Here is a 16,793-nt window from a genome sequence, read left to right as displayed (position 1 = left end):
ATAGGGGATTCTATCATAAGGGGAACAGATAGACGTTTCTGCAGCCGCAGACATGCCACCAGGATGGTATGTTGCCTCCCTAGTGCCAGGGTCAAAGATGTCACTGAGCAGGTGCAGGACATTCTGAAGGGGAAGGGTGAACAACCAGAGGTTGTAGCGCAGATCGGTACCAACAACATAGGTGAAAAGAGGGATGAAATCCTGAAAGCAGAATATAGGGAGCTCAAAAGCAGGACCTCAAAGGGAGTAACCTCAGGATTACTCCCAGTGCCACATGCTAGTGAGATCAGGGGTAGGAGAATAGACCAGGTGAATGCATGGTTGGAGAGATGGTGTAGGAGGGAGGGATTTAGATTCCTGAGGCATTGGGACCGATTCTGGGGAAAACGGGACCTGTACAAGCTGGACCGGTTGCACCCCAGCAGGACCGGGACCAATATCCTCACAGGGGTTTTCGCTAGAACTTTGGGGGTGTGTTTAAAGTAGATTGGCAAGGGGATGGGAACCTGAACGGGGAGACACAAGAGAGGGCAACAAAGATAGGAATGAAAGACAGAAAAGTAGAAAGCAAAATTGGAAGGCAAGGAAACAAGGGCTAGCAGCAAATAGGGCCATAGTACAAAAAAAATGTGTAAAAATGTTAAAAAGACAAGTCCAAAGGCACTGTATCTGAATTCATGGAGCATTCACAATAAGGTGGACGAATTAAAGCACAAGTAGATGTAAAAGGGGATGATATGATTGTGATTACAGAGACATGACTGCAGGGAGACCAGGGCTGAGAACTGAATATCCAAGGGTACTCGATATTCAACAGGCAATAAGGAAATGGAAGTGACATGGCGTTGTTAGTTAAGGATGAAATCAGTGCAATTGTGAGAGAGGATATTAGCTCAGAAAATCTAGATGTAGAATCAGTCTGGGTGGAGCTAAGAAGTAACAAGGGGTGGGAAACATTACTGGGAGTTGTCTACAGGCCTCCAAACAGTAGGGAAAAGGTAGGGGACGGAATTAAACAGGAAATTAGAGATGCATGTAACAAGGGTGCTCAGTATTCACGGGTGACTTTACTCTAGATATAGACTGGGCAAACCAAATTAGCAATAATACTGTGGTGAATGAATTCTTGAAGCGAGTACGAGATGGTTTTTCAGACCAGAATGTCTTGGAACCGACTAAGGAGCAGGCTATCCTAGAGTTGGTATTCTGCAAAGAGAGGGTTTGATTAATAATCTTATTGTGCGGGGTCCTTTAGGGAACATGACAATAACATGATAGAATGCTTCATTAGAATGGAAAGTGAAGTAGTGCAATCTGAAACTAGGTTCCTAAATCTTACAAAGGAAAGTATGAAGGTATGAGCTGTGAGTTGGCTAAGATAGATTGGGGAACTCTCATTAAAAGACAATGGATAGACAATGGCTAATATTTAAAGAACAAATGTATGCATTGCAACAGTTATACATTACTTTTTGGCACAAAAACACAACAGGAAAAGCTGCCCAACCATGGCTAACAAAGAAATTAAGGATAGTATTAGATCCAAAGAGGAGTCATATAAAGTTGCTAGAAAAGTAGCAAGCCTGAGGATTGGGGGCAGTTTAGAATTCAGCAAAGTAGGACCAAGAGATTGATTAAGATGGGAAAAATAGAGTATTAGAGTAAATTTGCAAGGAACATAAAAGCAGACAGTAAAAGCTTCTATAAGTATGTAAAAGAAAAATATTAGTGAAGACAAATGTAGGTCCCTTACAGTCTGAAATTGGAGAATTTATAATAGAAAACAAGGAAATGGGAGAGCAAATAAACAACTACTTTAGTTCTGTCTTCCTGGAGGAAGACACAAATAACTTCCCAGAAATACTAGGGAGTCAAGGGTCTAGTGAGAAGGAGGAATTGAAGGAAATTAGTATTACTAAAACAATAGTACTGGAGGAATTAATGGAACTGAAAGCCGATAAATCCCCAGGGTCCTGATAATCTACATCCCAGGGTACTAAAGGAGGTGAACATGGGAATAGTGGATGCATTGGTTGTCATTTTCCAAAATTCTGTAGATTCTGGAACAGTCCCAGCAGATTGGAGGGTGGCAAACGTAACCCCACTATTTAAAAAAAGGAGAGAGAGAAAACAGCGAATTACAGATCATTTAGTCTAACATCAGTAGCAGGGAAAATGCTAGCGTCTATTGTAAAGGATGTGATAACAGGACACTTAGAAAATAACAATGGGATTAGACAAAGTAAACATTGGTTTATGAAAGGGAAATCATGTTTGACAAACCTACTGGAGTTCTTTGAGGATATAACTAGCAGATTAGATGAGAGAGAACCAGTGGATATGGTGTATTTGGATTTTCAGAAAGCTCTTGATAAAGCCCCACATAAGAGGTTAGTGTGCAAAATTAAAGCACATGGGATTGGGGGTAATATAAATTGGCAAGGATCAAGAATTGATTAGCAGACAGGAAACAGGAAGTAGGGATAAATGGATCTTTTTTGGAGTGGCAGGCAGTGACTAGTGGGGTACCACAGGGATCAGTGCTTGGGCCCCAGCTATTCACAATATATATATCACTGATTTGTATGAGGGAACCAAATGTAATATTTCCAAGTTTGCTGACGACATGAAACTTGGTGGGAATGTGAGCGATGAGGAGGGTGTTATGAAGCTTCAAGGCAATTCAGACTGGTTGAGTGAGTGGGTAAAGACATGACAGATGCAGTATAATGTGGATAAATGTGAAGTTATCCACTTTGGTAGGGAAAACAGAATGACAGAGGATTATTTAAATGGTGATAGTTTGGGAAACATTGATGTACAAAGGGACCTGGGTGTTCTTGTGCACCAATCACTGAAAGCAAGCATGCAGGTGCAGCAAGCATTTTAAAAGGCAAATGGTATGTTGGCCTTCATTGTGAGAGCACTTGAGTACAGGAGCAAGGATGTCTTACTGCAACTGTACAGGGCCTTGGTGAGACCATATCTGGAGTATTGTGCACAGATTTGGTCTCCTTACCTAAGAAAGGTTATACTTGCTATAGCGGGAGTGCAGCAAAGGTTCACCAGACTGATTCCTGAGGTGGCAGGATTGTTGTATAAGAAGAGATTGGGCTGACTAGGCCTGTATTCACTGGAGTTTAGAAGAATGAGAGGGGATCTCATTGAAACATATAAAATTATGACAGGGATGGACAGAATGGACGCAGGGATGATGTTTCCTCTGACTAGGGGGTGTCTAGAACAAGGGGTCACAGTCCTAGGATACAGGGTCGGCCATTTAGGACTGAGATGAGGAGAAACTTCTTCACTCAGAGGGTGGTGAACCTGTGGAATTCTCTACCACAGGAGGCTGTGGAGACCAAGTCACTGAATATACTTAAGAAGGAAATCCATAGATTTCTGGACTCTAAAGGCACCAAGGGGTATGGGGAGAGAGGGGAGTATGGCATTAAGATAGAGGATCAGCCATGATCATATTGAATGGCTAAGCAGGCTCGAAGGGCTCAATGACCTACTCCTGCCCCTATTTTCTATGTTTGTATGTTGAACCCCAAAGTGGACACAGAAATGGTGAGATACACCGAGACAAGATTCCCATCGGGAACATTTTGTGTCAGCAACATTATGTAATAACACATTAACTGGGATTGTGCTTACCGTAGTCCAGGAATTAATATAGCCATCGACGTTCAGAACCGGCAGAATGTAGAAGTCAATGTGTTGGAGGAAGCGTTCTCTTTGAGGGTCTGCAGTGTATGCCTCTAATACCTGGCATATATACACACACGCACACACAGACACAGACACAGACACACACACACAGACACACACACACACACACAAAGTGAGAGAAAATTAGAAGTATTTGATGGAATAATATTCAAGGAACCACATCCTGAGTGTAACCAGTGCTGTAGATAATCAGGAGCTACCTGATCCCCACACTGGGTTTCAACACTCAGCACATATTCCATTCCTCAATATTTACATTTCTCATCATTTTAAGCAAGTAATTTATTGTATATAATTCTACTTATTTTTGGCAAGACCAGCATGGATTGTCTTGCATTCGACTCTGTTAACCTGACATACTATTCATCTCCAGGTCTCAGAGCAATGCCTTTCCACAGGGAACAACCTGCTTTCTCTACATATTTTGACAATACCTGTGACCCCAAAAATTCTACTTGCAAAATCCTCAGCAATGTTCTCAGCTACACAAGAAGAATTTGTACCATTGGTCCCTACACACATTTCCAACATTTTGAAGATAGGTTCATTATTTGTCATTCACTCCGGGTCATCCTCACTGTGCATGGAGACTTCAGCTCTCCAGTATTGAAACTATTGAGAGCGTTGTGACTCAAATGGTCCCATTGTGGATCTACAGTAAGGCAACACTTACCTCCCTCACAAACCACTGGCAGAAAGCAGGAGCGATCCACTCCCTGGCATGAATTCCACAATCCATCCAAATGATCTTCTTGGGTTTATCGGATTTTCTACTGATCTGCAAACAGAACAGATAGGAAATTAAAGAAGAAGGCACTGGTTCTTCCTTTGGTTTGTGTGGGTGCGACTGGGATCATGACAACTCACACAGAAGAAAGTATGATGTGCAGCAATGGCTCTGGTGCCAGTTCCATAGAATGACTGAAATTTGGCAGCTTGACATTTCTACAGAGACAGCTGCTTGAGGTGGGGGACCATTGTACAGGACATGAATGACAAGGTTACAGGCTTCAGGTTTGTTGCTGTCCACTAAATTTCTATTCTCTTGATGGTATCTTAAAATGAGTCCATCTGCATTTCTATCTAATGATTTAAGAGGATCAAGGAGATCCACTTCTGACACAAAACTCTCAATAACCTCCTGTGAGGAATCTTCTGTCCTTAGCACTGACTTCCAAGCACGTTCTTTCCAAAAACCAATCATTCCTTGTTCAAGAAACACAGAAAGTTGGCATGCAGGTACAGAAACAGGTACAGCAAGGTATTGCAAGAGGACTGGAGTTTAAGAATAAGGAAGTCTTGCTACAATTGTATAGAGCTTTGGTCAGATTATATCTGGAATACTGTGTGCAGTTTTATTCTCCATATCTAAGAAACTGTATACCTGCCTTGCAGTACAGTGAAGGTTCATTACGTTGTTCTTGGAAGAGAGGGTTGTCCTATTATGAGAATGGATGTTATTTTTTAATACTTTTGGGGAACTTCGTGTTATTCAGTAAAGAAGGCTGTGTGTGTGTGTGTGTGTGTGTGTGTGTGTCTGTGTGTGTGTGTGTGTGAAAATTAAGCTGAGCAAGAAATTGACAGGAATCAGGTTGTCTGGGGGTTTGAAATATGAAAAGGACAGATGAGTTAAGTTTGAGGCACAAGTAAATAGGTTAGATATAACATTTGCATTTTTAGATAAGTTCAGAGTTTGTTTGAACATCAACAGGAAGTCAGAGGTAACAAGAAACATGTTTGCATCTTGCAGGAGATCCATAGGTAAATAGTAGTGGGGATATTATATTTTATTGACCCAAAAGCAAAGACATGATAGAGACATGAAAGATTTTATATTTGGAAGGATTTGAGTTTCAAAGAGGTATGAGAACAGTGCAACTGGAAATGAAAGCAAAAAAAAAGGCATTTTAAAGTTGTTATGGAGAGCTTAGGAGAGAGAGATAGCTGGAGTTGTTTGAGCTGTTGAGCAATAGCTGGAGATCTGGGCTGGGAGAGGATGCTGTGTGAACCAGTCATCCAATCAAGCCAGAAAAGTCTTGGGCTACAACAAACAGTTTTATTCTGAAGCGGATTCCACTGCAGAGTGGAAGAGGATAGAGGCCATGTGGTATGCCTTTGTCGAAGCTACAGCAGTTTGCCTTGTGTAATATTACTGGATTTCATAGTTAGAAATATATAAGGGAGTGCTGCCTGGAAGGTGTTTCCCTGTGGGTTTACCAAGTAGCGAGTTTGGGAGAATGTTTTGTAAGGCTAATCATAACTGTGTAACTGTAATATTGTGTGCTTAAGTTTTCTTTTATTCTTGTTAATAAAACTTTTACTTTTCATTTTTAAAAATCCAAGAAGTGCTACAAGACCTCTTACTGCTGAGATCGGTATGCCCTCTTTTCGTTTTCAGAATACAAAAAAAGGGTATAGCCCATAAACCAGGTTTCCCTCTGGGATTTTGTTTGCGCAGCAATTAACACTGGCTGTGGTCATAACACTATCATAAGGGGCTGAATAAATTAGGCCTATGCTGTCTAGAGATGAGAAGAAAGAGAGGTGGTCGCATTGAGACATACAAGCTTCTGAAGGGTCTCAATAGGATAGATACTGAGAGTTTGTTTCCTCTGGCTAGGAATCTAGAACATGTGGAGCACAGCCTCAGGAAAAGGGGTCGACCATTCAGGACTGAGATGAGCAGAAGTCTCTGTGCAGAGAGTTGTGAATCTCTGGAATTCTTTATCCCAGAGAGTCCTGGATGCGCCATTGTTGAGTATACTTAAGGCTGAGTTAGATAAATCTTTGATCTCTCTGGGAATCAAGGGGACATGAGAAGTGGGTGGTGGAAAGTAGAATTGAAGCTGAAGGTCAGCCATGATTGTATTGAATTGTGGAGCATACTTGACGGGCCATACAGTCTGCTCTTGCTCCTATTTCTTATGTTCTTCTTCTATTGGTGTATAGTAGAGCTCTGATGCCAGTGACTTGCGATAAAGTGAACCCAGAGATTAAGATATAAAATGGTGTGATGGGGGTGGGAAGATTTTGTCACTTTTAAAACCTCATTATTTAACCTCTTGTGATCTGAGTTCAAATCCAGTTATGATCCATGGAGGATCTTGAAACACAAATTGTCCAGAAATTCTAACCTTTCACTTCCAATCATTAACTGAGCCCAGATAGACAATGATGAATGCCTGCTCTCACACAATTCCAAATAGTAATCTCAACTACCTGACATTGCTCTCAGGCAAAATTACTCTTGAACCTTTTCCACATCAAAGGTTATTGTTGATAATAAAAGCTCATTGTGTAGGGGGTAGCATATTGGCATGGATAGAAGATTGGCTAGCTAACAGGAAGCAGAGAGTTGGCATTAATGGGTCTTTTTTTGCTTGGCAGGATGTGACGAGTGGTGTGCCACGGGAATCAGTGCTGGGACCTCAACTTTTTACAAATTATATAAATGACTTAGATAAAGGGACTGAAGGAATTGTTGCTAAATTTGCTGACGGCATAAAGGTAGGTAGAAAAGTAAATTGTGAAGAAGATGCAATGAGACTACAAAGTAACATAGATAGGTTAAGTGAGTGAGCAAAGATCTGGCAAATGGAGTATAATGTGGGCAAACGTGAAATTGTCCATTTTGGCAAGAAGAATAAAAAAGAAGCTTATTATCTAATTGGTGAGAGATTGCAAAGCTCTGAGATTCAGAGAGATCTGGGTGTCCTAGTGCATGAATCACAAAAGATTGGTATGCAGGTACAGCAAGTAGTTAGGAAAGCTAATAGAATGTTATCATTTATTGCGAGGGGAATTGATTACCCAAGTGGGAGGTTATGCTTCAGTTGTACAGGGCACTGGTGAGACCACATCTGGAGTACTGGGTACAGAATGGATCTTCTTATTTAAGGAAAGAGGTAAATGCATTAGAAACAGTTCAGAGAAGGTTTACCAGACTAATACCAGGAATTAGTGGGTTGTCTTATATGGAAAGGTTGGACAGACTAGGCTTGTATCTACTGTATTGTTTAGAAGAGTAAGAGGTAACTTGATTGAAACATATAAGATCCTCTTGTGGGAGAATCTAAATCTAAGTCACAGTTTAAAAATAAGAGCTCACTCATTTAAGACAGAGATGAGGGGAATTTTTTTCTCTCAGAAGGATGTGAGTCTTTGGAGCCTTTGGTTGTGAGGAGGTGGAAGCAGAATCTTCGCATATTTGAATATTTTTAAGGCAGAGGTAGATAGATTCTTGATCACAAGCGGGTGAAACGTTATCAGGGGTTCCTTGCTTGGTCAATGTTGGTAGAGGGTGGTTGTGACAAAACCTGTAGGGTCAAAGGCATTTGTATCCAATGATTTAGGAAGGTCAAAGAGCTCCACTAGTGAATAAATAGTGTCCCGAAGAATAGCCTTCATTCCATTCCACAATCCAATCATTCCCCATTCTACTGGTATATAATGGAGGCCTGATTCTAACCTCCCAGTGACTTGGGTTAAAGTGAATCCCAGGATCAAGATATAAAGGTTTCCTTTCCTCGTGGTGTGAGTAGGGGAGAAGGTTTCACTTTATATTTTTAACCTCTTGTGATTTGAGTTCAAATCCAGTTATGATTGAGAGGAACAAATGTTCAATTTCCATCGAGGATCCTGCAACACAAAATGTGCAGAAATCCTAGCCTTTCAGTTCCAGTCATTAACCGAGTCCAGATAGACAACGTTGGAGGTTTTCTCTCACACAATTCCAGATAGTAATCACAACTACTCGACATTGCTCTCAAGGCAAAAGTAACCTGGAAATTGGGAAGCTGACTGAGACAGTCCAAGGATAGAAAGATTGGGAAGTGGAATTGTCACATGGATGCAGCAGGTTCAGGGGGCTGCTGAGTGACTGAAATCCCTTGCAGGTCAATGTTGGTAGAGGGAGGTTATGACAGAACCAGTAATGAGATAAGAGGGAGGCAGTACACTTGGGCACAACAGTCTCCGGATACCTTCAGATAATACATCGGCCGCTTCTGGTATGTCATCCCCAGCAGATGCTGTGTCACCAACTCCTTATAGTTTTCCTTCATGTGTTCCATCCAGTGATAGATCTGAGTGTTTAAGAGAGAAACAATGAAGGATGTTTTTAAAATGGAAAAAGGGGCAATTCTTCCCTCCTCTTGTTTAAGTCTTACCTCTTCCATTGGGTGATACTTGATGTAGCTGTGTGCTCTGGTATTGAAAGGCTGCTTATCCTCATTCTGTATCTGGTTGTCCAGGAGTTCTTGAATATTTTCCGTTAAAATGCTTTTGAATCAGAGAAAGACATGTTTTTACACAGGATTACATAGGATACATGAATGGTGGTGGACAATTCAACAACTCACTGGAGGAGGAGTCTTTACAAATATCCCCATCCTCAATGATGGAGGAGCCCTGCATACCAGCGTAAAAGATAAGGCTGAAGCATTTGCTACAATCTTCAGCCAGAAGTGCTGAGTGGATGATCCATCTCAGCATCCTCCGGAGGTCCCCAACATCACAGATGCCGGCTTTCAGCCAATTTGATTCACTCCACGTGATATCAAGAAAAGGCTGAAGGCACTGGATAGTGCAAAGGGTATGGGCCCTGGCAATATTCCGGCAATATGACTGAAGACTTGTGCTCCAGAACTTGCCACGCCCCTAGCCAAGTTGTTCCAGTATACCTACAACACTGGCATCTACCCACCTATGTGGAAATTGCCCAGGTACATTCTGTACACAAAAATCAGGACAAATCCAACCCGGCCAATTACTGCCCCCATCAGTCTACTCTCCGTCATCAATAAAGTAATGTAAGGGGTCATTACCAGTGCTATCAAACGGCACTTGTTTAACCATAACCTGCTCACTGACACCCAGTTTGGGTTCAGCCGGGGCCACTCAGCTCCTGACCTCATTACAGCCTTGTTTCAAACATGGACAAAAAAGCTGAACTCCCAAGGTGAGGTGAGAGTGACTGCCCTTGACATCAAGGCCACATTTGACTGAGTATGGCATCAAAGGCCCTAGCAAAACTAGAGTCAATGGGAATCAGGGGGAAAACTCTCTGCTGGTTGGAGTCATACTTAGCACAATGAAGATGGTTGTGGTTGTTGGAGGTCAGTCATCACAGCTCCAAGACATCACTACAGAAGTTCCTCAGAGCACTTGTCCTCAGCCCAACCATCTTCAGCTGCTTCATCAATGACCTTCCTTCCATCATAATGTCAGAAATGGGAATGTTTGCTGATGATTGCACAATGTTCAGCCCCATTCATAACTCCTCAGATACTAAGCAGGCCATGTCCAAATGCAGCAAGACCTGGATAATATCCAGGCTTGGGCTGACAAGTGGCAAGTAGCATTCATGCCACACAATTATCAGGCAATGACCATCTCCAACAAGAGAGAATCCAACCATCACCCCTTGACATTCAATGGCATTACCATCACTGAATTCCCACCATCAACATCCTGGGGGTTACCACTGACCAGAAACTGAACTGGACTAGCCATATAAATATTGTGGCTACAAGACCAGGTCAGAGACTAGGGATCATGCGATGAGTAGCTCTCCTCCTGACTCCCCAAAGACTGTCCACCATCTACAAGGCACAAGTCAGGAGTGTGATGGAATACTCTCCACTTGCCTGGATGAGTGCAGCTCCCACAACACTCAAGAAGTTTGACACCATCCAGGACAAAGCAGCCCACTTGATTGGCACCACATCCACAAATATTCACTCCCTCCACCACCAACACACAGAGGCAGCAGTGTGTACCATCTACAAGATACACTGCAGGAATTCACCAAGGTTTCTTCGACAGCAACTACCAAACCCACGACCACTACCATCTAGAAGGACAAAGGCAGCAGATGGATGGGAACACCGCCACCTGGAAGTTCCCCTCCAAGTCACTCACCGTCCTGACTTGGAACTATATCGCTGTTCCTTCACTGTGGCTGGGTCAAAATCCTGGAACTCCCTCCCTAACAGCACTATGAGTATACCCACACCACATGGACTGCAGCAGCTCAAGAAGGCAGCTCATCACCACCTTCTCAAGGGCAACTAGGGATGGGCAATAAATGAAGACCACATCCCCGTGAATGAACAAAAAATATGACACAGGAACAGGCCATTTGACACAACCAGTCTTGCCAGTGTTTATGCTCCACTCGAGGCTCCTTCTTTCTTTCGCCATCTTTATCATCATAACCTCTATTCCTTTCTCCCTCATATGTTTTTCCAGCTCCCCCATAATGTATCTATACTATTCACTTCAATCACTCCATGTGTCAGCGAGTTCCACATTCTCACCACTCATTGGGCGAAGGAGTTCCTTCTGAATTCCCAATTGGATTTCTTGGCAAAACATTCCTACTTTCCCATTCTATCCAATAGAAATAAATTCTTGTTTTTTAAAGGCCTTGCTAGCCTGTGGTGCAACCTTTAGTGATTGGTATATTTGTACTCCAAGACCTCATTGTTCCTCTGTCCCTCTTAGACTTGCAACTTGCAAGTAATTAGTGGCCTTCCTATTCTTCCTACTACCGCACAACTATCTGTGTTGAACTTTATTTGCCCATTATGCAAGTTTATTCATGTCCTTCTGTAATTCCTTGTGGTCCTCCTCAGTATTGACCATCCCGCCAATTTGGAAAATGGGGAATGACCAGGCTGAAGGAGAAGCAGCAGCACCCTGCTCATGGTCTGATAATGTGCAAAGTGGCTGCCCAAGCACAGCAGTGGTGAGGAAAAACTTACAATCATTTGATCATTCGGAACCACACCTACCTGTATTGAAGGGCCCGTGCCTTCAGTTCACCTTTAACTGTGTCGAGTGCTGAGGCTGGGATCCGAGCATGGACCTCATCCTGAGGCTGAATTCTCTCTGGGAACTCAGGCCTCCACAAGTCAATCTGCACAAAATATCAAAACATAGACCCTCAGGAATCTCAAATACACTGATAATACTATCACTTCGCATCACCCTTATCTGCAATTGTAAATATTTAACGATCTATATCAACATCAACATAAGCACCTTGAAGCCAAGACTGTCTTGTTTAAAATCTTGCCCAGGAACTTTGATTTATAAAACACATGTCAAAGTGCAAGGAAGCTCCATCGATACAAAGAAAAATAAAACTTGTCCCTTTTTGACAGTGACAATGGCTAAAGGGGAAAGAGCAAGAGGAGTGGGACTAATTGGATAGCCCATTCAAAGAGCCAACACAGGCATGGGGGGATGAATGGCCATCTTCTGTTTTCCATGATTCAATGATCTGATTCATTTTTACTTCTCAGTAATTTTCCTTGCTTTCCACAGTTCCATTTTTCTCGCCAACGTTACTGATTATAACAACCGGCCTGTACCACGTGTGCTTCAACTTCCATGGCAACTGCAGACGTGTCACTGGCTGCCGTTAATGGCTGGAGGATCTGAGTTGTACAGCAGCCAGAGTGGGTATTCTATCCCCATCTTGCTATGTTAAAGCTTGCACAGCATTCGAAATGAAATAATAGATTCCCAAAATCTCTAAATAGAATTGTGCCTGAGCACAAACTGTGATAGGGGACAGTCGTGCATCCTAAGGGGCTGTTCAGGGACACTACATTACACCTTGACAACAGATCTTGCCCATACCTGATTTCCTTCACCCTTCCATTGGCTGTGCTTTCAGCTCTCCACAACCTAAGCTCTAGAATTCCCTCTTATTCACCCTTTCACCTCTCTGTCTTCTTTAAGATGCTTTCTCAAACCTATTTCTTGGACCAAGTCTTTTGTTCACCCATCCCAATGTCGCTTGGTTTCTATGATAGTGCTCCTCTGGGGAGGAGGTCTTGTGGAGCAGTGGGCAGTGTCTGAGCAGGAAGCCAATCAAGTCCCACTCCAGGACTTATTGGCCACAGAAAGTGTGTTGATAATGTGGCCCAGCATGCTGATTATCAAGCTGTAAATCCTTCCAACACGCCATGAGTGATACCCCACAAGCTATAGCCTCTGTCGACAGGCTGGAGACCTGTTCCAGAAAAAACTAGCCATGGAAACAAAGAGAAGCACATACTTTGTCCAATTCAGACCCAGGAAAGCCTCAAAGTCTGATGTTCCTGTGAAACACCCTGATATTAGAGTAGTACACCCAAACCTGATTGGGAGTAGGCAATTAACCTGACGATAGCAGGGCAGATCTTTCAGAAGCCCCAGTGTCCATCCTTAATTACCCTGGCTAAAGAAATAGAGCCAACACCAGTCAGCAATGCTTGATAATTGCTGAGTAGGCTGAACAGACTCATTCCTGGACTTACCTGCTCGTCCTCCACAAGCTGTTTCAGAAACTCCACATGCTCGGAATCCGCAGGGATGAGATGGAGCACTTGATCCCTAAAATGAGAGGAAAAATTTATTTTTGCAATTCCTATTTGTAACATGTGACTTAGTAACAATCACTAAATGTCTCTTTGCAATGCAGCAGGAACTAATGTTGACATGGCCCACGAACTCGGGCGGTATTGTTGAATATTTGGGGAGTAATGAAAGGGGCTTCACTAGCCCAACACTCTTCGGTATAATGACGTTACCAGAAAGTTCCCAGAATGCAGCCTTTGGCAAGTTACCAGGTGGGTGTAAGGTGTTAACCAGAGGCTGTTCACTCCATACAGAATTTTCCATTTTTGAAACTAAGGGCAGAATTTTGCCCTTGGCGGGCAGGGGCAGGCAGGAGCGGGCAGGGGCGGGCAGGGGTGATCTGGAAGCCGACCACTGTACCGCGATTTCACGCTGGCGGGCCAATTAAGTCCCACCCCCAGCGTGGATCACGAGCTGCAGTGCTCAGCGCCGCCTGTGCGGGTGGGGGGGAGGTGGGGGGGTGTGGGGGGGAGAGGGCGAGTGGGCCTAGCGCAAACTTCGAGCATCCGCGTGAAACAGCGCTTCAACCTCCCTGAGGCAGCTCCGTATCTCGGGGAGATGAAGCACTGTTTAAAAGAAACTAATGAAAAAAAATAAACATGTCATAAAACGTGTCCCCTCACGTGACTCTGTCACACGGGCAGGGACGTGTTTTTCATTCAAGTGTGAAATTTTTATTTACTGTAGGAAACCTCATCCTGCCCGTGGATGTTTCCTAAAAAGTGCAAAGGCCGCTTGGCCTTTTCGCCTGCCCGCCAAAGGTTAGTTTGAACCGGAAGTGAAAAATTCAGCTCAGTTGATAACTTAACGGCCTTAATAGGCCTTTAATTGTCAGCGGGCGCGCTGCCGGATCAGGTGCGCGCCCACCAACCGAAGTATCGCAAGAGTGCTTGTCGACGTTGGCAAACTCAGCCAACGTCAACGGGCTTTATTTCACACTCGGGCATATCAGGCACGTGCTTGCAGGTCGAGCGAAAAATCCTGCCCCAAGGGCTGTGGCGTGTGGTCTCTATGGTGCGTTCTCCACTGGGTGGCATGGTGGGAAATCGTGCCTGGTTTCCAGCTGGGAAGCTCATTAATTGTGCATCAGCGAGTATCCCTCCGAATCACGTGGCAGTCTGGGAACTCATCATTACCTAATGGGGTTGGATGTCTGGGCGCCATGTTTCAATGCCCCCCGAACATATTCACTCTCTCCAGCCCAGCTGTGTGGAGGAGATGTCTCCAAATGTCTGTGCCCAAGAAGAAAGCTGCCCCGAGGTTTGGTAATGACTCCCTGGAGGCCCTTATCAATGGAGTCTGCCAACACCAGGATGTCTTCCACCCAAGGGATGATTCCAGGAGGCCCACCAGCCTCACCTTGCCGGCCTGGGAGGTGATTGCGAGGGAGGTCAAATCGTTGGGCACTCGACCGAGAGGTGCCATCCAGTGCAGGGAGAGGATGAGTGATTTCATAACCTCCGCCAGGATAAGTCAACTTTCGGCTCACTCAAATCTCACTCTCTCATTATGGCATCATGCAAACCCTCCATTGGTACACTCTAGGTGAAAGTCACCACGACAGCACAGATGCTGCATCAAAAGACTTGATGAAGTGGTCATTGAGTGAATCATGAGGTATGGAATTGCTGGGCCGAAAGCTGAGATTGTTCTCGCTGTCACTGGTTGTAAAGGCCTCTCAGTCCAGTGGCACGGCAGTAAGAGATGGGGGCAATGTGGATATGTCCTGTTCCTTTACCTGAAGCATCCTGGAATTGTGTGGCTCTCAATGTGGCACTGGCACATCTTCCACATGTGCTTCTTTGATGGCATCCTCACGTGGAAGCAGCCCCTCATCTCCCAATTTAGGCTCCTGCCCATCCTGCTCTTCATCATCTGAGGAGCTCACAGCCTCCTCCATGTCTCCCGCTGGCAAGGGATTCCCCTTGTAAGTGCCAGATTGTGAAGGGTGTAACACGTCACGATGATGTGGGACACCCTCTGTGAAAAGTACTGCAGAGACCCCCAGAGAGGTCCAGACATCAGAAGCACATCTTCAGGATGCCAATGGTCTGCTCGATGATGGATTGGGTTGCCTTATGCCCCTTGTTGTATCTCTGCTATGAATGACTCTGAGGACGATGCACTGGTGTCGTGAGCCGTCGTTTGAGTGGGGACCCCTTATCCCCAAGCAGCCAGCCCAGTAATCGCTGAGACTCTTCGAATATGTGAGGCACCTGGGAGTGACTCAGGGTGTATGAGCCATGGGAACTCCCAGGGTACCTGGCGCAAATGTGCTTGATGTGCTTCTGATGATCGCACAGCAGTTGAACGTTGATGGAGTTGAATCCTTTCCTGTTAATGATCATCAGGGACTGCTAACTGTAGATAAATAATAATCAAATGTGCAAGAAGCCACAGAGGTTTTGGAGGGTTGTGAGGCTGCAGGTGGTCATGGAGCTAGGGATAAGGGGCCGAGGCCAACTAAGAAGGGATTTGAAAACAAGAATGAGAATTATAGATTTAAGCCATTGATGTTTCAGTTACTAATATATGTATACTAAGAATAGAACCCATGACTGTCACTGTTTCCTGTTGTGAGTTGTAGTAACTAGATGTATTGTCCTTCCCTCCTGTCAATCACTCATCACGTGATGCAATTATCGGGGCTTCAACCAATAAGCTCATTGCGTGGGTACTCCTGTGGGTGGGGCATCTGACAGCGTCTAGCATGGCAAGCACCTCTACATGTCTCATATATAAATTTTAGCCAAACCTGCTGCTCCATCAAGTTATTACATGAGTTGACTGTTCAATGTGCAGCGGCACTTTGGCACTCGGTAATTTGATTTTTATTTACCCACAGTTAGCTCCGTGCTGCCTCCCCTTGAGTTCCTCTCCCTCCTTTACCAGTTCATGCGCAGAGAGCAGCTATCATAGGCCCTCCTGTGCATTGAGAGGTGTGAAGAGGTAACTGACCACAACTGCCCCTCTGACTTTAACCTCCATTCCTCGAAGAGACCTTTTGACTCGACATCACACCTCCCTGAAGTGACAGAGCTGAGAGATCGGGAGCTGAGTGCTAGAGGTTGAAATATTTTTCAACACAGTGTGGCACTACCTTGGTGGTTTTAACTAAATATCCCGCTCTCCTCTTCACCGCACACAGACAATCGGTTTTGTGCGGCTGGAATTATAACACAATTGAAGAATTCGCATGCAATACCTGTGTGCTGATATTTCTTCAATAACACAAGCATCGTGGCAGATCTGAAACTTGTTAATTGGGATTATATTTGCGAGTGAATTATTCACACAAACACATTAACATCCTATTGGACAGCTGATTCACCTAAATATGCAAGATGGTCTGCAAAGCAAATTTTTAAAATGGCATTTTAAAAGTAACTTTAACATTAACAGGACATCTTAAAAAACTTCACAACCAATGAATTACTGCTTGAAGCGTAGCTATTGGTGTTACAAGAGGAACCAATTGTGGACATGAATCGAATTACAGAGAGGGAAAAGCATGTTGTGTTTTTATGATGATACAAAGGCACCAATTGCTCATAAAGGATTGTGTAAACTCGATGTGGGTTCATTTATTAAGACTAGGCACATAGGGACCTTTATACAAAGGTAGAAAACTTGACATGAGCAGCAGA

General features: G+C 44.0%; 1 protein-coding gene across 3 annotated transcripts in view; it reads right to left on the bottom strand.

Annotated features, from left to right (window-relative positions):
* LOC121285184 (carboxypeptidase O-like) overlaps positions 1–16,793 on the bottom strand; it is a 31,072-nt gene that overhangs the window by 13,425 nt on the left and 854 nt on the right. For all 3 annotated transcript variants that reach the window (XM_041201445.1, XM_041201444.1, XM_041201446.1), the window contains exons 2-7: positions 13,047–13,122; positions 11,532–11,656; positions 8,904–9,015; positions 8,718–8,819; positions 4,409–4,513; positions 3,661–3,771 (exon numbers count right to left, since the gene is read on the bottom strand). In XM_041201445.1, coding sequence (XP_041057379.1) covers positions 3,661–3,771; positions 4,409–4,513; positions 8,718–8,819; positions 8,904–9,015; positions 11,532–11,656; positions 13,047–13,122 — 631 coding nt within the window. The remainder of the gene's footprint in view (positions 1–3,660; positions 3,772–4,408; positions 4,514–8,717; positions 8,820–8,903; positions 9,016–11,531; positions 11,657–13,046; positions 13,123–16,793) is intronic.

Source organism: Carcharodon carcharias, chromosome 12 (genome assembly GCF_017639515.1).
Source record: "Carcharodon carcharias isolate sCarCar2 chromosome 12, sCarCar2.pri, whole genome shotgun sequence".
Lineage (NCBI taxonomy): Eukaryota > Metazoa > Chordata > Chondrichthyes > Lamniformes > Lamnidae > Carcharodon > Carcharodon carcharias.
The sequence above is the reverse complement of the archived record's forward strand: the minus strand, read 5'-3'. Positions and strand labels throughout refer to the sequence as shown.